Source organism: Anas acuta, chromosome Z, assembly GCF_963932015.1.
Source record: "Anas acuta chromosome Z, bAnaAcu1.1, whole genome shotgun sequence".
Taxonomy (NCBI): domain Eukaryota; kingdom Metazoa; phylum Chordata; class Aves; order Anseriformes; family Anatidae; genus Anas; species Anas acuta.
The window spans coordinates 48,960,374-48,984,739 of record NC_089017.1 but is presented as its reverse complement, the minus strand read 5'-3'; the positions used below and the strand labels follow the sequence as shown (position 1 = coordinate 48,984,739).

The window sequence follows — 24,366 nt, the reverse complement described above, 5'->3', positions numbered from 1 at the left end:
AGGTGAGCACAAAAACCAGAAATATCAGCTTGATAGGGAATGCCACAGGACCAAAGCAACTGCTTTCTGCCCAACCTTGGAACAAGTTACGTTTGTGCTCCCCCCACCAGGTGGAAGGTAGAGGTGCCTGCACAGCTGCCACCACTGCAGACCCTGGAAAGCTCTTTGACTCTCTTCAGAACAGCATGGTGTATGTACAGCACATGCCCTGCTGAGCCCAGGTCTCAGCACTCATGCTCTCGTGTTTCACATCTGGAAGAAACAGCATTTCTTTATGCATTATGAGTGGTCAGCAAGTGGAAACCTGAGCCATATCCCATAGACAACGTCCTGGCATAGTCAGAGATGGCAGTGGCAGGGGACCTGAACTTGGTTATTTCCTGGCAAGCAGGACCTACACATGGAACACACACACTGTGGGCAGGAATGCAGCAGGAAGACCTGATGTCCCCAGCTCTCCAGCCCTCTGCCAGCACCTCAGATGTGCCTGTGCCAAATGCTGGCAGAGGAAAACCCTGACAGGTATCAGCTCTCAGCCGGCGTGCAGTGCTCCAGCATGGAGCTGAAGCATCTTAGTGCCAGCAGAAGTGCTTTTGTGGAGCAGACCCCTAACGTGGTGGTCCAGGGATGTTTGCTTAATGCCTGACCTTGTTTTTACATATGAGCCCTGCTAGAGGCTGAAGTGCCTGCCTGGAGTTATTTCTTAGGCACACCACTGGTTTGCATTAGACCTGTCTAATTGCCTTGGGAATAAATGTGTCTGCATTTTCCAGGGAAAAATTAAAAAAAAAAAAAAAGAAAAGAAAACAAAAAACAAATACTCTGGTGAATTGCAATATTGAACTGGAAAAAGGAGCCAGGGAGGAACACGGTTAAAACTCAGTTCTAGCTCTGCCCCCTTGTGCTTACTCCAAAAAAGGGCATGAGCCCGGTATTCAGGGGAGAGAAAAAAAAAAAAAAAAAAAAAAAAAAAAAAAAAAAAAAAAAGGAAGAGAAAGTGCTCGCCCTGAAGGGGAACAGAAATATATTTCCCAATGCCCGTGGAGTTCAGAGGAAGAGGGGAAAGCAGTGACACAGCAGGACCATGCATACTGCACTGGTACCAGTGTGCCAGGAGAGACAGAGCCAACCAAGAATTTCTGAGAAGCAGAGCCCTGGAGAAGAACAACAGCACAAGGAAGAGAGCAGGAATAACACGGATCCCTGTCCCTTTCCCTCTCGCTGCACGCAGCACACATGCCTCAGGGACTGGCGCAGCGAAGTAGCATTTAGCTTCTGCATCAGCAGCAAAGCTGCCCCAGACCACATTTATACTGAGACTGGGGAGAGGGGGAGAGGAGGAGGGAGAAAACATGAGCCAAGGGAAGAGGAACTGTAGAGCATTTTTCTTAAACCTAGGTCTGAGTGAGGCTCTTGACCACATGAACCGGTGAAATTGTGAAGTTTTAGGGGAAGCTGATTGATCTGACAGAGCTGGAAACAGGAGGGTCACTTTTCTGACAATCTGCGATTATTTGTGCCCATCCAAATCTCAGGCATGGGTACTGATACAAAGACTATAAAGTGAGAGTGCAAAACTCATATATTTCTAATAAAACCAAAAAAAAAAATCAATGCTGATTTGCAACCACTGAGTACTTGACCTAGTAAACAGTTTTCAGGATGTGAATCTGTGTGACCAAGGCACTACCACATGATAGCACCAGGACCCTGCAAACAGGAGTTTCTTGATAGGGAAAATGGGTGCCTCGCCTCTTGGACACGTAGCAGGGAAGCAGTCTGCAGGGAGGGTCAAGAAGCAAGGGTCAGGCCCACCACCTGCACAGAGGAGCAGATACAAGCTCACTGGATTCCACCGAGGCTGGTCACAGAGAAAGAAAACGGAAATGTCACCACAGCTTATGGCAGCTTCCCTGCAAAATTTAAAGCAGCTCTGAAGCAGCTCACATTTTTAGGCTACACAGGTCCCTCCAGGTGCCACTCAGGAGCTGCAGGACTCCTTTTGTGCAGTCCTTCCTAAGCCTGGACTGTTTTGGCTTGGCAGGCACGTTGTGGATCCACCACTCTGGCTTCACATCACATGGCAAACCACCTTTTTTAGGGAAAAATTGCACCCTGTAGCAGCTCTGCAGACATTTGACGTGGACATGCAGACGTGGACAAACAGCCTCTCCAGAGATCTCTAGCACATAGCTTAAGTGCCAGGCACGGGGGTTCACAACTGCGTAGCTAGGCAGGTAACAGAAAGTCACCATGACCACGACCACTTCACTGCATTGCCTGGGGAACCCAACAACATAAAATAACCACCAAATTTTAGGCAAAGGAAAAGGGATTACACTCAGAGGAATCATTGCAAGGCTACTGTGCAGACATGGCTGCAGCTTTCCCAGACAGCATGAACAAGAAGTGAGACTCCTGCTATTTATTAGCATCACTGGTGCTATGTTTTCCCACCTGCACCCATCAGCATCTGCCTGTCCCTGTCACTGTCCCAGTAAGCACCACAAAATGCTCTGAGGACCGACTCAAGCCCTTTTCACGGGAACATCCAGGAAAGGCTCGTGTGTTCCAGAACAGCCTTGGACAAAAGGGGACCCAGCTGCTTGTTTCTGGTGCCACCAGTCAACAGCAAGCCAACAGAGCCCACAGCAAGGGCTCTGTGGTCACATACCAAAACCCCAGCCCTCGACTTGACAGCACAGGGGTAAAGCAGGGGTGTTTGTGAAGAAGAGGGGAGTGGTGGTGTGCTGCTTGCTCTCAGGGTGCTCAGTGCCCACCAGCCATGCTTCCCCATGGCAGCATGCCCTGGGGACCTACCTCTCCCCATGCCCTGCCCTGCCCCAGATGGGGACAGATGGGGACAGCAGCATGGCTCCACAAAGGGTCCTCCTCTGCAGGTGTTGCAGCACTGAGCAAAGCTCAGCAAGTCTTTTGGTCCTGTTCATACATGCACATGCATCTGCTTGATGCTCGAGGGTATTTGCAGTGGGATAGCACAGGCCTCCAGTAGGTCAGGCACACACAAGACCCCTCCACTTTGTGCCATTGTTCCAGTGCTGCTGAAATCTCAGCCGCTGTGCAGCGGATATGCAGCAGAAGGCACTCAGCTTTGAGCAACGGCTGCCCCCCCTCCACTTGCTCCCATGCTCGAGCCACAGTACCTCTCTTCCATAATAATTTCTTCTCCTACCTGTCATTGACAAAAGAAAATACAGGCTGGCTTCAGGTCAGCATGAAAACAGTCACAGCAGCACAGAAAACAAACTTACAAAGCTCTAACCCGAAAGATAAAGAACTGCAAAAATAAATAAATAAGTAAGCACAAAAGATCAAGAATCTGGAGGCTGCTTGAAACTGCTTGTCTAGCCTTAATTGCAGATGTCTAAATGTCCAAATTAGTATTTTATAAGACAGAATGAAATGTACATTGATTCCATGTATGAATCAGCAGCCCTTGAACTCTACCTAGCAATCTTTTCTCTTTGGGCAAAATATTACTTTACAGAGAGCTATTTGGTGGTGATTTAAAGCCTGAATGATGGCAATTCCACCAGGGCCTGAGGAAAGTTGTTCAACTGGCTAATTGCCTCCACTAAAAATCAATGATATTTTCCGGCCCGATAGTGTGAATCCTCAGCAGATGGGCCACACTAGGCCTGGGTCTCTTGCAACTCTGGGCAAACAATTATTTGTTATTCACAGCACTCACAAAGCCACTGGGTAATGAACAGGCACCTTTGGTACTTCTGTATGAACAGCCTCCAACTTCTCTCCTTCCTGGTGGAGGATGACTCCCAGTTTGCAGCCACTTCATGAGAATGGTCACATTTCCTGGGCCATTTGCAATAGGTCGCTTTGATTTGTACAGTGTGCACTCCTACGCTGGAGTACCACTGTGAACTAAGTCAGAAACCTTCAAATCAACGTATAATTATGTCAGCATGATGACTTCTGTCATCAAAACTCATATCAAAAAGTGGGGTCACAAGCAGACAAGGTCCAGTTCCCTTACAAGGCAAACTGGATATCATCATGCTGCCTTTGTTCAGCTCTTCACCAGCTCCAGTGCCTATCAGCCTTTTCATGCATTGACCAAATGGGTTTGGTTGGCCTGATGACCTACCCACTCACTGCCCCAGAATAATGCTGACGCAGTGGCTTTTTTCTATTCCCCTGATTTTTTTTTCAAGCACTTATATTAATGATTAAAAGAGTTTCTTGGCTTACCCTCTAAATATTCTGGACTGTAAGTTAACCATTGTTAATGTTTTGTACATTTAAAAACACTGACATTTAACATTTTTCCTAATTACTGGAAGTAATTTCTTACTGGAGCAGAAAATACTCCCTTATGACCATGCCATGAATGCACAGTCCTCTTCTTTCCAAACACCAAGAAACAGTTACTGGTTATTTCTGACTTTTTTACTTCATAAGCAACAATTCTGCAACCCTGTTCAGTATGGAGCCCCTACCACTGCTAGGATTTCATGAGTCCCTGATACATTTAAAGAATCCCTTCTTATTGTTCCAAACCCACTGCCCAAAGGCTCTCCATTGGTTCTCTCCAGTTCTCTCATCAATTGTCTGCATTTCCTTGCAGATTACTTGTCTACTTTGCTTCCTCTATTTTTCCATTCATTGTATTTTGGGGTTTTTATTGCTGCTTTCATCTCCTCTGTTAACCAAAACAGCTTTTTTTAACTAAAGAAATAATCTCTGCAAATGCAGAATTGTGGTTTCTCAGGGATCTAATATAGGATTCTTGAACAACTACCAATTATCATTCACATTTTTATGCTCAAGTTTTTCCTCCCACTTTATTTGGCCTATAATTATTTTCAGCTTGGGGAAATTGGGCCCCTTTAAAGCATCAATCATACATATTACTGGTTGGGACTATATATTCTCTTTTCACATTGCAAATTAAGTTCAGTCACAATTACTTGTACCTAAGCAAACATCCTTCCAGTTCAGTTCCTAATTCACTTTTTTTTTTTTTTTTTTTTTTTTTTTTTTTTTAAGTTGGATGGGGTCTAAAATTGCATTACTCCAAGCCAGTTCTGATACCTTCTGGACAGAGCGCTATTCACCTATGCTTTTTAGGATGTCAGGAGAAAGTTTCTTCCAGTGCTGCAAAAACCTGCTTGAAAAACCCAAAAGGAAGTACATTTTTTCCTCTTTCTTTTTCTCTGGCAGAATTTTAAGGAGCTGCTCGCATAAACGTGTGCAATACTGCTAACAAGTAGATCTATCCCCTGCGGTGGTGTTGATCAGCTACAACACTGAGCTCTCCAGGTCATCATCTCTTGGGTTGCCAACAGCTTCACAGCAAATAAAGATACAGAGTGTAACCCTCTCCTCTTTCTCCATTTTGAGCTTCCTAGAAAGCATGGCTGTAGATGCTTTATTTTTAAACATCCCAAATATGCAGCTCATCCCACCAGACCCCATCTGCAACAATAGCCCATTTATCTTAATAAACAGGCCTTATAAATCCACACAAGGCTGAAACTTGCGATCAAATTACCCTAGCTTAACAAGTTAGTGTACGCAGCCTGCATGGTAGACACTGTCCAGGAGTGCAGCCTTAGGCTGTATTGTATGATTTTTTGTTTTATTATTATTATTATTATTATTACTTTTCAGCAATAATGCCTGTATTAGTAGCTCCCAGCCACTCCTCCCGTCACTGCACTTCGCAGGATCAAGCCTTTGTGAAGGTATGTGGGAGACTGGAGATATGTCCTATGCAATTTGTTCAAACACTCGGGTTGTCACAGAGCACAAACTGGTGAGGGGCAGGGAGCAAGACACCAGACTGGAAGGAACGGGGATGCACACTCACAGGCTCCTCACCAAGGCAAGACACCACCTGGCCAACAGGTACATGCCAGAGTCCCAAGGACTCTGTATATACACACCTCAGCTCAGGATGTCTGCAGTCACTTGGGTAAGGAAGCCTCAGCCCTTAAAATCCTCAGAGACCATTCTACCACATGTCTCAACAGCAAGAGGACTTCAACTACTCTCTCAAAGAACTACAGAGGAATTTGGTACACTTATACTTTAGCGTATGCCCCAATTCTTCATGGTCAGAAATGTCCACAGGCACATACAGAAGTCAGGGAGAATTCTTGTAAGATTATAGGCATGGGATATCATAAAGCTGAAGTAAACAAACACATACGGGTGGTCATAGTGCTGCAAATTCCCAGCAAAATGAGTTGGTTTGGCCAGAGTAAGGCAAAAGCTCCAAAACTGAGCTCAGTCCATCAGCAGCAAACCTTTTTGTCCAGTGCTGGCTGAGAGCTGGTCTTCCCTGCTGAGACAGCCCTGCTCAAGCATGCTAGCAGCTACAACATACAACCTCCAAAAGCTCCACAGCCCCAGGACGTACAGCAAAAGACCTGGGACAATTAGTTTTGTGCTGAACCTGTGCCACTGTGGAGAGCTATGCTGCTTTAGCCTTTTTTTTTACCGCTGATTTTGATATAACTTATATGTCCTTCTGGGTGCAAAGCAGAAGGGTAAAACTGCAGGAAGATACCAGTGGTTTTTGAGTGCCTGAGTGATTTAGGCAGCCCTCCCCTGCACAGCAAGGAGAAAGGAACCCTAAAGCAAAAGAAAGAGTTGACTTCCACCCTGCATCTTCAGATGTGCCAGGGAGCCAGATCTCAATGGTGCGATGAAAGGTTTGCAGGTAGAGAAGCAGGGAGTTGCTTCGGACAACATCTGGACAAACGTTCAAATTTTTGCAGCAGTGAAAATCTTCAAGTAGGTAATCCAGCACTCCCAGCAGGAGTCAAGTTTCTATGTGAAATCACTGAAACTTCTGCCTATACTGAGTCAGAGGATGGAGGGCTGTAGCATCAGTATCAGGGTCCTCACCCAGCCCTGGGACACATCCAGCAGCATGCATCGCTGCGGGGCTGCAGCCCTTCTTGTTTCCACAAGAAGTCCAAGCCTTTCCTCTGAGTCTGTGGGAAGCTCATCAACATGCCACAAGGTGCCCATTGGGGAAGTAAAGCCAGGGTGCAGCAGTAATGCAGACCCATGCTGTCTTCCCTCAAGCCTGAGGCTCGGTCTTGTCTTCTTGTATTTGACCTCTGTATGTTCAAAAAAAATAAACCTAATGAAGAGGAGTGAAATGTGGATTTCTGAGCACTCCTGCTCCTTGGCAAGGGCACTGCCCAACTTGGATCAGGTGGCCTGTTTGTCATCAACTTCCAAGCTCATCTCCTGCTCTCAGTAAGCCTGTGGAGCTTGGAAGCTGTTATGTCTGAGTACCAACTTTTACACTGCCTAGCATCAGCTTGTATTTCCACCAACTCAATCCACTATGCAGAGATCACATTTGGAAAGGTGCACTGAAGCATCCCACTCATTCATTCCCACTCAGCTCAGTCTCTGAGCATCCATCCTTGTGATCCAGCACATAAACTGGCACTGCATGCTGCATTAGCCAAGTTCACACCGCTGGCTCTATAGGAGGACAGCAGGGAATTCACCAGGAGCATCACGCATGCTGTGGTCAGGCTTTGGAAGGAAAAAAGGCACTGTACCAGCCAGGTACTGTCTGGTCTCCTGGAAAGACAAGCTGCTGCTTGCCTGGGGCACAGCACATTTAGGGGGGTGGGGAATAGCAATGCAAAGCCCAGCCTTCTGTGGGGTTTTCTGGAAATGAGCTGGAGGACCAGGAGGAAGACGGGTGCTTGCCTGCAGCGTGTTGTGGGCAGCCAGTGGCCGGCACTCCCAGCAGAGCCCAGCTGCAGGAATGGCACCAGGCGAGCACAGTGCAAGACACCTGGCAGAGCCCAGGGTGCACATGCACTGTCCCCACCAGCACTACATGAATTGCTCCAGAGCTGTCAGGTCCTTCACTTCAGCTGCTCACCACTGCCACCCCTCCGGAAAATATGCCTCAGTTATGTTTTGGGAACAACCTCCCAGTGCCTGCCCAGAAGTGCACAAGCCCTGAATTTTATTGAGGGACCCAATCTTTCCTGCTGCCAAAACCAGTGAAGAATTATTTGTGTTGCTCCTTCTCTGTTAGGCCAGATAAAGCATCAGGTATCTGGAGATCGTGTTTCAGGCTCCTCATCCTACTTGCGAATCAACCTTCCTAATGAAACGGGGCTCATGAAAAGCCTCCATAAAGATTGTAGGAAATAATTATAGGATTACAGAAAATTGTGAGTCAACAAGGACAGATGGAAACCATACTCCATCTACAAATCTTGATAGCTTTTTACGAGCTTGCAGGCTCACTTAGTGATGGCAATAGCATAAACGAACAGACTTCTGAATAGAGCGTATGGCGGTAGGAATTTAGAGAAATTCAAAACCAACAAATCATATGCTGAAGATGGGGAAAACAGAAATGGTAGACAAAAGAACTGAAGATGTAATGGCAGATGAGAAACAACTGTGTAATCTACTGATGATCTTTGCAGAGGAAGTCCTTTGTCCTCCCGTATTCAACATACATATCAACATCCCAGTGTGTGTGTGTGTGTGTGTGTGTGTGTGTGTGTCTGTGTGTGTGGAATGGACACAACACACAGAAAAAACAACCATCATTAGTGGATTTTGCAAATAAAGCAAAGCTCGGGGAGCAAAATAATTGGGAGAACAGAGCAGAGGTACTGCGCAGTCCAGATCTCTTGTTAAAACAGATTGTCTGCTGGCTTGCAGTTCATCTTGGCAAGGGAGCAGAACGGGGACTGCAGCATGATAATAAGGGTAGCACTTTCTCTTTCCTAGGAAGCAGTCAGAGTGAAAAGGACTTTGAATCATCCAAGCATAAGCTCTCATAAAACTACTGTGTCTGAGTGAGCCACAGAAAATATTGACATGCATACAGAAGTAAAGATGAGGGCAGGGACATTAGCACTGGGCACACACGACTGCCACAATGCAAGACAGATGCTGCTCAACCACGGAAAGCCTGGGAAGAGCTGGGAGAACAGTTAATGCATAGAAAACGTGCGCTGCTGGGAAAGGATCAAGGAGTTGGGATGGCTCCAAAGGCTGAAGTGTTGCAATGAAATGATACAGGCTCTTTGGAAAAGACAGGCTGGGGAGATGAAGAGGGGTGTTGCTCTTTTATGCAAGAGAGCAGCTAGAGTAGCTCTGCCTGAGCTACTCTATTCCTCATCTCCTGATGAGGAGCCAACAGAGTTTATGGGTTAGAGGTAAAGGGAGGACAGAGCTGGGTGACTTTATAACAGGTGCTTGCTGCAGGCCACCTGCCCAGGTAGCATAAACAGATCAGACCCTCTTCAGACAGACAGGAGCAGCCTCACATTCATAAGCCCTGGTTCTCACTTCAGCCACGCCAGTCTCTATCAGAGGGACAACACAGGAGGACATGAGCAATCCAAAAGATTCTTGCAGAGCATTAATGGTAACTTTTTCCTCCAAGTGAAAGAAAAATTATCAAGGAGAGGTGATCTGCTAGACTTCCTCCTCACCAACAGTGAGAAGCATGTTGGGAATACGCTTGTCAAAGGCAGCCTTTGTGGCAGTAACCATCAGATAATGGAATTCAGGATCCTGAAGGCAGGAAGAAGGGTGAAAAGCAAGCTCACAGACCTGGACTTTTGGAGAGCAGACTTTGGCCTCTTCAAGGACCTGCTTGGAAGAATCCCACGGACTAAGTCCCTGGAGGGCAGAAGGGCCCACAAAACCTGGTTAATATTCAAAGATCACCTGCTCCAAGCTCAGAGGTCCATCATCCACCCCAACAATGACAAAATCAGGCAAAAATGCCCTAAGGCCTACAAGGATGAAAAACGAGCTCCTGGTCAAGCTCAAACACAAAAAGGAAGCATACAGAAGATGGAAGCAAGGACAGATAACCTGAGAGAAATACAGAGACATTGTCCAAGCATCCAGGGATAATGGTAGGGAAGCCAACACCCAAATGGAATTGAATCTGGCCAAGGATGTCAGAGACAGCAAGAAGGGCTCCTACAAAAATATTAGTGACAAAAGGAAAACTGGTAAAATGTTAAGGAGATGGCTGATCACTGTACATCTGCACCAAGATGCAAGAATGTGCAGGCCAAAGCTCAGCACAAGGGCATCTGACTGCCTGACCATGCAGCAAGGCTCCAAGCACACATCCCCTCCCTGCTTCCCACTCAGCGTGGTGCTGACTTGTCAGAGGAGACCAGGACAGCTCAGTCATGAGTGCTCTCGGGGCTGTATACACTACTCATCACCCAGCCCTTCCTAGCTGGGGAAAAGCAAAAAGTGCATTGGCACGCTCACCTTACAACACTGGGAGGCAGCCACTGGCAAGGGATTATCTGTGGGAGCTGAGAGAGAGAAAGCCACATTTCCTGCCTCATGTGTTCTGTTTCCACTGAGTAATCGGCTGTGCAAATGGCACTTTTAATGGAAAAATCCAGGTAGCTGACATGCATGCAGAGTGCAAATGCAAGGAGCTTGTAATAGCACATGTGACCAGTACAAAGCTGTGCCAGAGTGAAATTTGCAGTTGGGATTTTCAAAGCTCCACTGCAGAGCCCTGAATTACCGAAACAAAGTCTCTACCTTTCCAAATGCACAGGCAGCTGATCAGCAGATTATTTCCCCTTTTACTCTTGCAGAGCAAAGAACCCCGAACTCCTCCTGTAGTTAATAAGATCTTAACCAAACTCTAATTACAACAATACAAATGCAAAGCCTTTGCTATTTCAGTGCCCACCAGAGAGCCTATTCCCCTTTCCCGATGCCGAGACAGGCTGCAGGTGTGTTTATACACAAACTGGAAAAAAAAAAAAAATCTAGGTCACAGACTGCAAAAAACAAGATGCAAACAGGCTCAATTCAGTTGTTTCAGTTCCAGTTTACATGCAGAAAACCCTGATCTGCCCTGAGGAGTGAGGGCTGTGCCTGACAAATAGATCCTGAAGCTATACCCCTGGGGCCAAAGATACAATCAAGTAACCACAAAAAGTTTCTGTCCTGCTTGTTCTCCCATTCAGCAGTGAGTGCTCCTCTCTTGAGAGGCTCTTTCATCAAGCCACTGCTCTGCTCATTGCTTCAAGTTTGGATCTGAGCTGCTCCTTGCACAGCTCCTGCTGTGTGTCCTCCCTTGCATTTCCTTTCTCTGAGACGCTCTGTTACTTCTGTTGTCAAATATGATACTGAAGAGGGATCTTATGAATGGAAACACAACAAGATTTGACCTCCTCACCCCTCAAGTTAGAGAGACATTGTAATTTATCAACTCAATGCAACAAAAAAAAAGCCCTTGGTTTGTAAACAGAGGACAATTCTCTCCGATCTTTTTTTTTTTTTTTTTTTTAAGTGAAGGCCAAGTTCCAAGATATCACTGCTGTTTCTCTACCTTCCTTATAAAGGCAAAGGGGGGAACAACAACAACAAAAAACAACAACAACAACAAAAAAACACGAACCACCAAACCAAACAACAACAACAAAAAAAAACCAACTCCCTGCTCCATGCCTAACAAGGCAGGGGTGTCTTGGCTGCCAACTTTCCACTGAGATGTGGGCTGCTCCTAAACGATAGTTTTATACCACTGGCTACTGAGGGGGATCCTTGCACTCAAGGATGCATAAATTAAACAAGAAAAATGACTTATATCAGGAGGTTTATATTTACTAAGCAGTCTACTAAGCAGACTAAGGAGTCTACAGCTCTAAATGTTTTATCAGTGATCCAGAACTTGAAAGACATGGAAATCCTTGAGAGAAAGACAGGCACCTCTCAGTGTTTTTTGTTTGTTTGTTTTGGCTTGTTTTTGCTTGCAGAGGTTACTTTGAGTAGAGATATGAGCAATTAATGTCCTAATTAATGCAAGATGATCAACCTTTCTGGTTTCTGCTTCTTTTTCTTTCTACAACCAACTACACAGGGAAGAGTTTGAAAGATGTAAGATGACTTTCAAGTGCTCAGTCCCAGAGCTGGAGCCAGCATTTCAGGAACATTCAGTCCTTAGGGGCTCCATGAGTTCTGCTGCCAACTAGCAAAAGCCAAGCACCTTTGAAGATGAAACCACGCACCCTGATGCTCAGGTAGGATCAGAAAACTGTGGTAAGGTCCAGACATAGACAGCAACGTTGAGAAAACACTTACCAAATCAAGAACTGTTAGGAGGTCAGGTCTTCCATGAATAGTGTCTCAATCCTACAGAAGCCAGACTGGCCAGACCTTGGCTGAGAAGGTGTGGTGGCTGGGCAGTGTCTACATGCTTATGCCTTGGTCCCATGCAGATGACAGACACAACAAGTCCAAACTTCCAGTGTTCCAGCTCAAACCTGGAGAGAAAAAGCCTGGGCACCACCCAAGCATGCCAAAGCACAACTCCAAGGTCATGGCACAGCACAGGCCAAGGCCAGCTCATTTTCTGAGCCAGTACCAAACTGATGCTCACAACACTACAGCTGAAGACAAAAGCAAAGCTCCAGAGCCTTTACACTGGAGCAGTAACACCTCCAACCCAGCAAACACATAGCATATACGCAACTTTAAAGGAGCAGTTGGGAGGTCTGAGGGACTCATTCCGGGGCTCAGAGTCAGTATGTATCAGGTTACTTTTAGGCACAAAAAACTTCTAGAATCCCTGATGGAACTAGGAAAGAAACCTGCATCCTTGGAGGGTATTGCAACAGGAGAGGCACTTCCACAGAAGGAATGTGGGGTGGGAGAAGAAAGACTGATACAAACCACCCTAACATCAGCATGGAACAGAACAATAAAAACCATGACCCCACCATGGAGACATACTCATCCTTCCATATTCCCAAAAGTGCCTAGATCTTGGAACTAGAGAGAGGGATTGAGGAGGCAGTAAAATATTGCATGGGTTGTGCACACAACATGATGTACCACATAGAAATGATACTTTTACATCCTAGCTACGTGGGCAGCCAGCCCAAATTGCGCAATAACAGACAGACTTGGCAGGTAAAATAAGAAAGTCGTAAAACAAAAGATAAAGAGGAAATTAGAATAAGTACAGCCAAAGAGAAAGAGCTCCATGACAGGGAGTGCTAACTCCCTCTTCCACACTGGGAGAAGAGGGAAGTTGCTAGCTTGGGTTTGTCTGGACCCTGCAGTTACTGGGAGTCGTGCAACCCCAGGGAGATAATTAATGCTAAACTGCTTCAGACTTTCATCTGCACTTATGAAACCAGACCAACAAGGCCTTCTCAGATCATACAGGTACAAAAAGGGACCTAGCTAATAGCAACATACTGCTTGCAAGTCCTCATCACCAGGTAGCACAACCAGCTGTCAGAGGACATCGCAAGTCGAAGAAAGAGCAAGCCTTGTGCAAAAATGTAAATTGAGAGCACTAAACTTGTGACTCTGCCAAGTAAATCATCTCTCTGTGACTCTGCTGCAACAAAAAGCATTGCTTTCAAAGGATTAGACCACTCTATATGGTTTTGCATCCTCATTCTCCTATGAGTTTTGTAAGTCATCCCTGTGTATTTGTTGTTCACTTGAAAGGCAGACACAGAAGTGGTCTGATACTGGGGGTTCCCAAATAGTGGCATAAAAACAAAGGAAATCAATTTCAAAGAGCCTATTTCAAAGTCTTTGTTTGATTTATATTAAACACATAATTAACTCAACTGCTTGAACAAACTGAGAAGAAAGCTCTTAAATCAAGGATTTACAGAATTGCCAACCATAGCAGTTCGCAAGTCAGGATGTGAAACAACCATGAAATTGGCTTAGAAACATTAAAAAAAAAAAAAAAAAACAGCCTGTGGTTCTTTTTCCTCAAGCTTGCCGGTACGGGAAAGTTAGTAGTGGGCAGAAGGAAGGGAGTGAATTTACGGTGCATTAGTTGCTCCAGACCTGCTCCCACACAGGAGAGCATGCTCCTTCTCCCTGCGGGTCAGCTGCTTTGCCCAAACAGCAGGCATGGGAGGAGCGGCATCTCACATGCACACCCCCACTTAGCGGGGTAATCACAGGCTGTGGTTTTCACAATAGCTATGTTTCCTCTGCAGTGCTGGTTACCCTGACCCCCTCAGCTGGGCTCTGACGTCTCACAAGGCTTTCAGTAAACATCACAAGGTTGGGCAACTCTCTGTGTGCTGCAGGTCTGTGTCCCCACCCCACGTGGCTTCCCGGCTGATATTTATCCTGCCTGGAAAACGCCACGCCAACAGACGCTCTTTGAAAAAGGCTGTGTGAAGGCCCGAAGTAAATGTCAACAGTTGCGTAGGCTTAACCAGGCCGTGATTTGCAACCTACGTTTTCCAGCCTCCCTGCCACCGCCTTGTAAGGCAGTGGAGAAAGCACACAGCCCCCCCTTTCTAACGTGCTGAACCACAGGGGCACTGCCAGCCAAAGAAAAACACAGGGGATGGTGTTAATAAAGCCTCAGTCTGAATAGGAGGTGGAGTAAATGGGAATGCCCGGCCTGCTCCTGGGACAGCAGCAGCAGCTGTGGACAGTGAGAGCACAGGGACTTGGAGCAGAGATAAGCAAGGCTGAAGACTTGCAGAGGGGCTGCCCAGCTCCAAATGATGGAGGTGAAAGTGATTCAACCACAACTAAGGACTGTAAAACTGATGCACCCACCGCTCCCTGCACTGTTGGGCCCAGGGAAGACTGGCCACGGTGGCAGCACCCCTGATGCTTGTCCCTGCCCTTGTTGGGCTGCACTTCCCCTTCTGCTCCTTCCATTCCAGCGTGGGGAGACTGCAGCAGTGACAGGACAGGCTTCAGGATGCTGGGAGAAGGGTCAGGCATCAGTCAGTGCTCCCCAGCTGCCAGACAAAAGGTCCTTACAGCCTGGGCTAACAGGGTATGCTGCAACACCAGGCCCCATCTGTCCCTAAGCACATTGCTGCTTCTCTCCCTCAAATGGCACCTTCCTGTAGCAAAGATATCCAAGGCCAGAAAATGACCTTCTGGGTGCTTCTGATCCCACCAAACAGGCTGGGGCTGCAGCACACACTGCTCCCTGGCATAGTTAGTGCAGACTGGAGACCCCACGACTGGCTTGGGGTTGTTCAGCTTGCCTGGCATGACACTGCATGAACACCTGTGTTAAAATGCAGCTGGTCTGCACACACTTTCACAAAAGCCTGCACTAACCCATGGAGGCCCCCCGCAGGAGGGAAATGCTGACCCTCACCTGGCTTCAAAGGAGAAAAAAAAAAAAAAAAAAGGAAAAAAAAAAAAAGAAAGAAGAAAAAAAAACTCTTTCCAATAAGGAGGGTGGGCCCCTATTCCTCAGGGCACTGAGAGGTCCACTGAGCTACTTTTGCAACCAGCAGTTCGCCCCAGATTTACTCAGGGTGGCCCCTCTCCCCCCAGGCGCTTACACCTTTCTCCTTAACTAGCTATTACAAAAGCAAGTTTGGACACCGAGTCCCAGCCTGCCCCAGGCTGCTGCTGTGAATGCGCCTGGCAGGGTCAGAGAGCAGACAGCCAAAGGTCCAGTGTCACTCCGGGTGGAGCCTGCCCGAGGCTTCCCAGGGGAGAGGAGAGGGATTTCCCCAGGCCAGCTCTGAATGGATTTAGGATGTGGCCTGTACTCCTACGGTTAGGAAACTCTCCCAAGGGCAGAGGGAGAGGCGTGGGCTGCAGGGAGCAAGCGCAAGTCTCCAGGTTCCATGTGTGGAGAGCACTTTCCCCACGCCCCAGCCCTGTGCCCTTGCTGCAGGGATGTCCTCCACAGCAGCCAGCCTGGTGCCCCGTGCCACCCTGCAGGTGTCTCACCTGGGAGAAGTTCAGCCCATTCAGCGGGTGGCACTGCTCCTCCACTTTCTCCACAGCACCCGTTTGCTTCCTCAGCCGCTCCGCTTCCTGGGCCAGGTACAGATCCAGGACGGGAACACCTCGCGACTTGATGTCTACCTCCGTCAGAGAGTTCACCATCAGCATCACCCACACCGGCCTCTTCCGCTCCCAGTTGCCAGCGATGGCGTTGAAGAGGTAGTCAGCGTACAGCCCTTTGCCCCGCTGGTCTGGGGTCATCCAGGACGGCATCATGAGCTTGACGTACTCCAGGTGCCGCTTGAGCCGGCGGTAGATGTCCCGGGGCAGCACGTCCTGCAGGTTCTCCCCCTGCGGCAGGAGCTGGCAGCTGGTGAGGGCAGAGATGGTGTAGGGGTCGGTGAGGTCCAGCTCGAAGTACACGATGTGGCTCTGCTGGAAGGCCTTCTTGGAGTTCTCTGGGATGAAATCCCAGACACGGGTGTACGGGACGTGGATGGTGCCAAAGAAGTAAGATGGGGGATCTCTCTTGATGGTCCACAGGAAGGAGTTCAGCTCGCTCTGCCGGGGTAGAGGGAGACACAGCTGAGTACAGACAGACATTCATGCCAGGCCCCTGGCATAAAAGGCTCAAGGGAGACACAGTGCCAAACCTGGCTCTACAGCTTGTCAGCATGTACTTTCCCTGAAGAGGCTTTGCTCATACAAACAGAGTCCTTTTGACTACCCTTCTCAGGCCTTGAGACCTAAAATCAATTTTCATTAATTAAAAGCATAAAAAGCATGGCGTCAGCTTTTTCCTTCTGAAAAGCAGCATCACGGTTGCTCAACAGTAACAGCATCCCAACTCACCACCCCAGTGTATGCCAAAACTAGCAAGAGGGAACAGCCCAAGCAGGCCATGCTCTTGGCAAGACGCTTATCCAGCTTGCACCTTTTATCAAGTCAAAAGCTGCCATCACTTTGCTGAAGCAGAGCAGGACATCAAGGTTTCAGTCACCTTCACCTAGGCACCTCTCACTTCAGCACAGCAAGGCTTCCCTCAAAGAAGCTGCTGTGACACCCGCTCAGAGGGTGCCGCAGCATCTCGGGAGAGCTTTCCACTCTGAACAAGGCTCTAAACAAATCAGTAACACAAGATATAATTTGGCAGACAGTCTTGCTGGAGCAGGTAGCAATACAGTTTTACAAGCATGTGGCACATGGCAGATAAACACAAAGATAAGACCCGTTGGCCCAATTCTCCTTCTTGTTAAGGAGGAGAGAAGCATATGTAATAGCTTGGAAAATAATGGAAGGAACTCCACAGGCCAAATCTAGCCTGTGGTTCCAGGGCATACGCTTTAAAAACAGGGGAAAAAAAAAGCTTATTTCTTTAGATGTCTCAAAACCCTCATGAAGTCAAAATCAGATGCTGTTTGTTCTGTTGCAAAATATGCTTCACACCATCCTCAAGAACACCAGTGTGGTGCGGGCTTAGGCCCTAAGCAGTCCCCCAGGAAAGGAGAGCAGATGGGACAAAACAGATCCTGCAAGTCACATTACACCAGCAGCAGGCATGACACCCACCACTGTTGCACAAGTCCGTGCTAGAGCGATGGACACAGTTTCTATCTCTCTGCGCAGACGGGAGCCTTAGCTCATTTAAGGAAGAGGACAGGCTTCCAGATGCACTCAAACATCTGGTCAGTCTTTAGCCAGCAGATAACTCTAACCTCAGCTCCAAGGCTAACTCTGCATGTGTGCTGATCTAAGATACCTGCCTGACTGCCAAAAGCAGAACAGGCTGCTTGGAAGAATTTATTAGAAACACATTGCTTATAAATTTCTGCTGAAGAACCAGGGTCAGAAAGGTTAATCTTAAAGATCGGTCTGCAATGGTTCATCCTGGACAACCCTCTCCCTGCGCTCTCTACACCGAGCGCAAGCCACAGATCAGGCAGAAATTGAGCGAAGTGAGCAGTGTAGATCACCAGCACAGACTGACAAACCAAGTAAATACCAGAGGTCTTCAGACACTTCTATGGCACTTCAAAGGTCTGAAGGATATCTCAGAGACCCAAGTTTTGGTAACACTGTGCTACATCTTTGCATCCTATCAGATGGTCCTGAAACACTCTTCTAAATTGCAGGCCATAAAAACATTCCTGAAGACCATGGGAGGAAGAGAATGAATATAATGCAGCAGTGAGAGGGAAGGAAGACACAGGACAAAAGACTAGTCTGAATCTGACATAGGCTGAGAAAGAACATGAGAAAACAAATATAGACAGGAAAGCGAGAAGGAAAACCAGACTGGGTTCCCTCTTGCCCTTAGCCAGCAGGGAAAATATAAAGACACACCTTTGTTGTGAGAAACAAACTGGATGCAGACAGCAGCCAGCAAGCAAAAAGACAGAAGAGGCACCTGGGACCAGTATGAGGTTAGGAGGTCAACACTCCTTCACTTCACGCAGGTCTGATCATGTACATGCAGGAGCAGGCATAACCACAGGAATTGTAAGGAACAAGTGGTCACCGGCCCTCTTGCATTCTCAGCTCAGCTCCTGAATAAAGCTACCCAGCAGACTCAAGCCCAAGTGGATGGTACCAGGCAGTGACAGCACTGCTCCAGACCACTGTACACAGCCCAGCTAGAAAGGTGTTTGGCACTGCACCCTCATGCTTTTTTTGCTCTGTAAATTCCCACACCTTTTGCAATCTGATACCAAAAGCAGAGTAATACTGCTAGCTATCAGTGGTACCACTGTCAGACCACACAGACCACCATGCACAGAGCAAACCAGTCACACTTCAGAGCCTACAGCACAGGTAGTGAAAGAAAGCAGGCTGAGACCTGGCAGAACTTCTCACTCATCTTGTAGTGACTGTGAGCTTGCACAACAGTGTCTTGGCACTTTGCAGGAACTTCCACACCAACAGCTGCAGCCTGTCCCAAAAGCAATGGAAATCTCTCTTCTCAGACTGCCCAGGGTCTCACACATTGCCCAGAGCTGGTGCGAGGGCCAGAGGACAGGTCTGTTTCCAACCTGGGAAACCTCCCCCGTCCCAGTGCACCTCCCAGAGCTCACATGTGTTTCAGTCCAGCTTCAGAGAGGGAAAGGCATGGGCATAATCTCTCCCCAAGACCGTAAAAGGGGAGCTGTTAAACAATGCGCTAGGTGACTGTGAGATAGCACAGGAGTAGTGCCAAGGCTTGCTCAGCACCGCAGCATGTGCCATGACTGGCAGCCCCTCTCTCTCACCTCATTTCCCTAGTAACGTGCAGCAGATAAAGGTGCTACAACCCTATTTCCCTTTGTAGCAGGATCCTTCTACATAGCTCTTACCTCAGCAAAGGGGTGCTTTAAAACCAGCATAAACTGCTGTGAAAGTGGTGTCCTGGAGGCTGAAGGGAGAGTTGGCTTGGGCGGCTCCAGGAATTTCACTTTCAGTAGTGTACTAACAAAAAAGCCAGGTTCACATATATGCCATGCATATTTCTGTCTCTGCTCCCCAGTTTACAGGTGGTACACATTGCACGACACATTCTAGCAACAATATGGATCAAGGGAAGAACTGGAGGGACAGCAAAAGGAAGAGAGTGGCAGTCTTGAATGAGGTCTCTCATTTTGCTGTTGCAACAAGATTTGAAGTCACACTGCACAACACATAGCACACATCCTCTGCCATAGTGTATCTCCTCTGCACCTAAGCTTAACCGACTGCTAAGGAGTCCTACATCAAGTTACTTCTGGCTGCTCAGTATGATGGCATAGTGCCTTCTCCTACCTCATCTCTCCAGGAAAACAAGAGTTTACTGTGAACTGGTTAGGGATCCAGCAGAGCCACAAATTGCTTGGAACAAAAACAAAACAAAACAAAAAACAAATGAGGAAGAAAAAGGCTTTTCTTCAGCCAGTTCAGCTTCTTAAGATTGACAGCACATGAAGCACTATGAAGTGGCAGTGGAATGAGGGAGAAGGAAAAGAAGCTGCTTCAGATAATACTGTCAAAGGGACGCATGGACCTATGGGACCCACCCCCTGCCATGAGGTGGCAGCGAGCTCTTTTCCTCACCTCACCTCACCAGAGCTGCACCATCACTCACTCAAAGAACAGATGGGGGCATGTACGGGTAGATAACGCTTCCTCACAATGAGAGGACAACAGCATCAGGCTTTGCAGAAACCCTAGAAAAATGTGGTGTACATCACGGGTTTGTTCCCCTGCAGCTGAAGGAGGATCAATGAAAGAACAAGAAAGCTTCAAGGATGGGAGAGTACAGTGACATACTGTGGAGTGGTAGCTCAGCCCACAGCATGGTAGTTCCTATCCCAACACCTCTCCCAAATCAGGAAACTGATTGTCCATAGGTGGCCTTGGAAACTCCTGTGATGCCTTGCTTTCCTTTTATCTGTTTCAGCAGAGAGGAGGCTGTGACTGAGAGGTATTTTCTTTATCTTTCCAGAATGTTTCTTTTTTTCAGATTTCAGAAAAAAAGCACCAAGACTCAGATTCAGTTCACTATAATTACTCCTAGTAGCTTGCTTTTCCAGCAGCATTTCTAGGACCGCCGGGGAAAGTAACCTGTGCACTTCAGGTACACAAATTCTACTGCAGTTGTCAGACAGCACAAATCATTTCAGGTAACACAGCAGTAATTCTGCTGAAAGAAGTGCCAAACAAGAACTGTCTTCTTTATTATGAGAAGCTAGCTCAAAGTGGGCCAAATGATGTACTGACCATAAAATAGTAGTAAACATCCAGAAAATAATTTTATGAAAAACAGGAGAAACAAAAAATGCATCTAGTGACAGTACCCTGAACATCTAGAAAAGGAGCAACAGAGTGATGAGAATTAATAATAATACTAATGAAAAGTTGCAAGAGGAAAAGGGTGTGGGGATACCAGGAGTGAAGGCTCTGATGGGAAGGACAGCTGCTGTCCAAAGAGTTAGGAAGTGGATATGAACTCCAGGCACAGGAAACCTGGCCAAGGTCTGCCTACATGACTGAGCAAGGCACATCACTTCTGCTGGCTTCTGTCTTCTGTCTCGAATTTATGTTGACTGTAATTTTTTCAGCTCAAAGCACATCACACGCTGTGTAGATAGGTGCCTTCTTCTGCTTCAGTGTCTTTCAGGACCCTGAACGCTCATACTCAGCTCCACTGCCAAGTCTTCCACACATAAGCCCAAGATTGCCCTGTTTCTCAATCCACAATATGCTCTTAATTTTATGTTTTTTCTTGCTACAGAAGCCAGAGCATGTGGCATGCAGTATTTCAGCCAGGCAGAGAGCCCTATAGCCCTCCCTATATGGCTCTCTCCCTTCTTCTTATCTGTCCTGGTGTCGTATCTTGTCATGTTCATTTATACCTAACTGAGGCAAAGACCGTGTCACATAAAGTGCCCCATGCAGCTACAGCAATGCATGCAGAAATGCTAGGCTCGCTTTTAACAGTTGTTCTCTTGAGCTTTTGCCCATTCACATTACTGACACTCTAAAACTCAGCTGAGACTGTAAGCAGAACTCACCCATGGATAAACACTGCGCTGACTACAGCTATTCAGAGAACACAAATTCAGCCTCCACTTGCCAGAAATGAATAGTAAAACACAAGTTTTTAACTAATAAGTTGAGGACTGACAGCAGACATCACTTACTCTACTAAAGTAAATGTATGGGGGAGAAGCAGCCATTTAAATTAACTGGCCCCTTATCAGAAACAACGCATCATAAAATATTAACCAGCTACAACCACAAGCATTCTGCTGTAAATCTCTGGATTCTGGCTCTAAACTTACCAATACACTCCAACACTAAGCTAAAAGAAAGTACCACCAGACTGCATTACTTCTGGAATATAACTGGAATATACTCCAAGCAATTCCAACATACTTTATTTTCGGTTGTTTTCAAAGTCTTTTTTTTTTTTTTTTTCTGTGAAAGAAAGAATGATGGGGCTCATTATAGATTGCAGCTTTAATTATAATATGGAATGATGATGAAAAGGCCTCTAAAGAATTGTATGCTCACTCTTTAAAATAGCAATTTGTCTCTTTCAGACACTGATGCACATATTTCTTTCACAATAGGAGCTTTAGGTGACTGACAAGAAGGCATCCCTGTAATCTACAGAGGTAAGAAAATGCACAGAAGTTCCTATCAAGAATTTGGATAAAAACAAGAAAAAAAAAATAAAACAGAAAAAAAAAAGCCTTCCTTCATAATGCAGGGGCAAAGAAGAACATTTTGTTTTCAGGGGTGGTATAAACACTTCTAAGGACGTGTTCAACACCTTTGCAGATAAGGCAGATGCTGTCATTCCTAGGTGACATGGTTACCACCGCTCTCCTAATGACCCCAGGAAACAGCCTGCCAATACCAGAACTACAGGTGGCCTCGCATTTTAATAGCAGAATAACCAGCAGGTAATGAGGTGCCATTAACATATTTCACCTCCAGTTTTGCCAGTAACCAACACAGGGCCCACCACTGGCTCCTAAGGGAAACCCCCTGCATTGTCCTACCAAATTAATGAATGAGCCATGTCTGTAACAACAACTTTTTCTGCACAGTTTCTCCCTTTCTTTTCCTGTTCCCTCAGGCAGAGTCACACTAGCCCAAGCTGTTAAACTTCATGCCCTGAAGAGGAAGGGGGCACCTGCTCCAGAGGTTTGATCTGGGCCACGACTGTCACAGCTCGCCACCTACAAAACCAGTTGACAGAGTGGTTCCAGGCACAAACAAGGTGCCAAGGCATCCTCCCCAAGGCAGGAGTCAGGCTCTACCCAACCCAAGTTCAGGCAGATGCTGCTGGTGAGGCACACGCAGATTGATAAACAGTTGAGTCACTGTGCCCTGACTCTTGGGTCACCAGAGTTACTTCTTGTTCCCTGTGCCGGTGCAGGTCACCCTGCCCGGGGAGGAGAACAGAAGTGATGAAATAACACATCCCTCACCGCCGGTCAGGCTGCTTCCAGGTCCAAGCAGATGCCACCAGAGAGCACGGATGTTGTGTCAACTCTTAACAGACGCATTAAGGCAAAATGAGTCCAGGAACACTTCCTACATGATTTCATGTGCTGTCAGTTCAGAAACTTCAGTGAAAACTTATAAATCTATGAAAACTGTTTTTGTTTTTGTTTTTTTTTTTTCCCTCTCTGCCTGACTTTCAGTGGAAATGCCACCCTACCCCCAGGACTCACACTGGCCAGAGCATCACTGCTAACTAGCAGCACAGAGCCCTCGGCTCTGCTTTCTGTCCACCTGGGCTGGTTACAGCAGTCAGGTTCATCAAATGTGAGCACAAACAAAACCCAACACAGCTTCTAATTGCATTTCTGTTTAAAGGCCACTGCCACTCGCTGCTCTGAACCTGCTCCATCGTGCCCAGGGTAAAGCAGTCAGCCAACAGGCTGCACTGAGGAGGAAACTGGCAGCAAATCACGCAAAAAAAAAAAAAAAAAAAAAAAAAAAAAAAGGTCCAGCTCAGGCTCCTCCCGGGATCTCCCTCTCTCCCACCGAGCCGGGGAGGCTCCCCACGGGCGGAACGCGAAGCAGGGGGGCGCAGATTCAGGTGCAAAGGCAGCGCCGCGCCCCTCTCCATCACTCCGCTCCCCGCAGCCCCGCGGCGCCCCGACCCCCGGCGCCCCCTCGCCCGCAGCCCCGGCGGCTCCGCGCCCCCCCGCGCCCCTCCGGGGCTCCTCGGGGCCGGTCCCCCCCCGGTTACCTTTCCGCCGAGCGGGCAGGCGCCGCGGCTCTGCCGCGCTCTGGCCAGCAGGAGGAGGGAGCTGTGCAGCAAGCAGACCCAGCCGGGGTGCACCATCCTTGCTCGCTCGGAGTTGGCACAGTTTTGGGGACAGCTTTCCTTTCCTTTCCTTTTTTTTTTTTTCTCCCCTCTTCGCCTGCTTCCACTTTATTTTTTTTAATTCCCTTTCTGTTTCTTTTTTTTTTATGTTATTTTATTTTCTCTTTTTATTTTCTTTTTTTTCTTTCTTTTTTTTTTTTTTTTTTTCCCCTTCCTTTTGCCCGGGCGACCCAATCCCGGAGCCCTCGCAGGAGCGGCCCCGTCCCCTGGCCAAACCCTCCAGCCGCTGCCCCCTCCTCTTAAAGGGTCCCGTTCCGGGCGGGCGGGGGGGGAGGAAGGGGAGGGCGCGGGGCCCGCCGCACCGGGGGCGGGCGATGGGGCTGCGGTGCCGGGGGGGGCTCCCTTACCCCCGCTCCCCGCCGCCCGCATCGCGGAGAGACCCCACTCCAGCCCCGGACCGGCCCCGGGGGGCTGCGGTGGCTGCGCCCCCCGTCCCGTCCCGTCCCGTCCTGTCCCGCCCCGGCCCCTGCCCTGCTCCTGCCTGCCCCCTGCCCTGCCCTCCTGCCTGCATTTCCCCCAAAGACAAGGCACTACTGGGTGTTGGGGTTCTTCCCCCAAAGCCCCCCTTCACTGTCCGCCCGGATTCAGGTTGACCCTGGCATTGCTTCCGACTCGTTTTCTCGCCTCGGGATGCCTGTGCCATCGTCTGATTCGGGTTATCCAGCAAAACTGTGCCCGGTGTGCTTTGCACAAACGGTGTGGTCTATTAGCGCTAAAAAAAAATGCACCGAAATGCACTACCTGTAAAGTTTGCCCACACTGATGGGCATATCGCCATCTCTACT

At 47.8% G+C, this 24,366-nt stretch overlaps 1 protein-coding gene across 4 annotated transcripts in view; it reads right to left on the bottom strand.

Moving 5' to 3' along the window:
- TRABD2A (TraB domain containing 2A) overlaps window positions 1-24,004 on the bottom strand; it is a 78,267-nt gene extending 54,263 nt beyond the window's left edge. For 2 of the 4 annotated variants that reach the window (XM_068668011.1, XM_068668012.1), the window contains exons 1-2: window positions 23,444-23,999; window positions 15,730-16,287 (exon numbers count right to left, since the gene is read on the bottom strand). In XM_068668011.1, coding sequence (XP_068524112.1) covers window positions 15,730-16,287; window positions 23,444-23,539 — 654 coding nt within the window. In that variant the 5' untranslated portion in view covers window positions 23,540-23,999. Of the gene's footprint in view, window positions 1-15,729; window positions 16,288-23,443 lie in introns of all 4 variants that reach the window. The other 2 variants (XM_068668013.1, XM_068668015.1) reach the window with 2 other exon arrangements.
- Window positions 24,005-24,366: the final 362 nt, after the last annotated feature.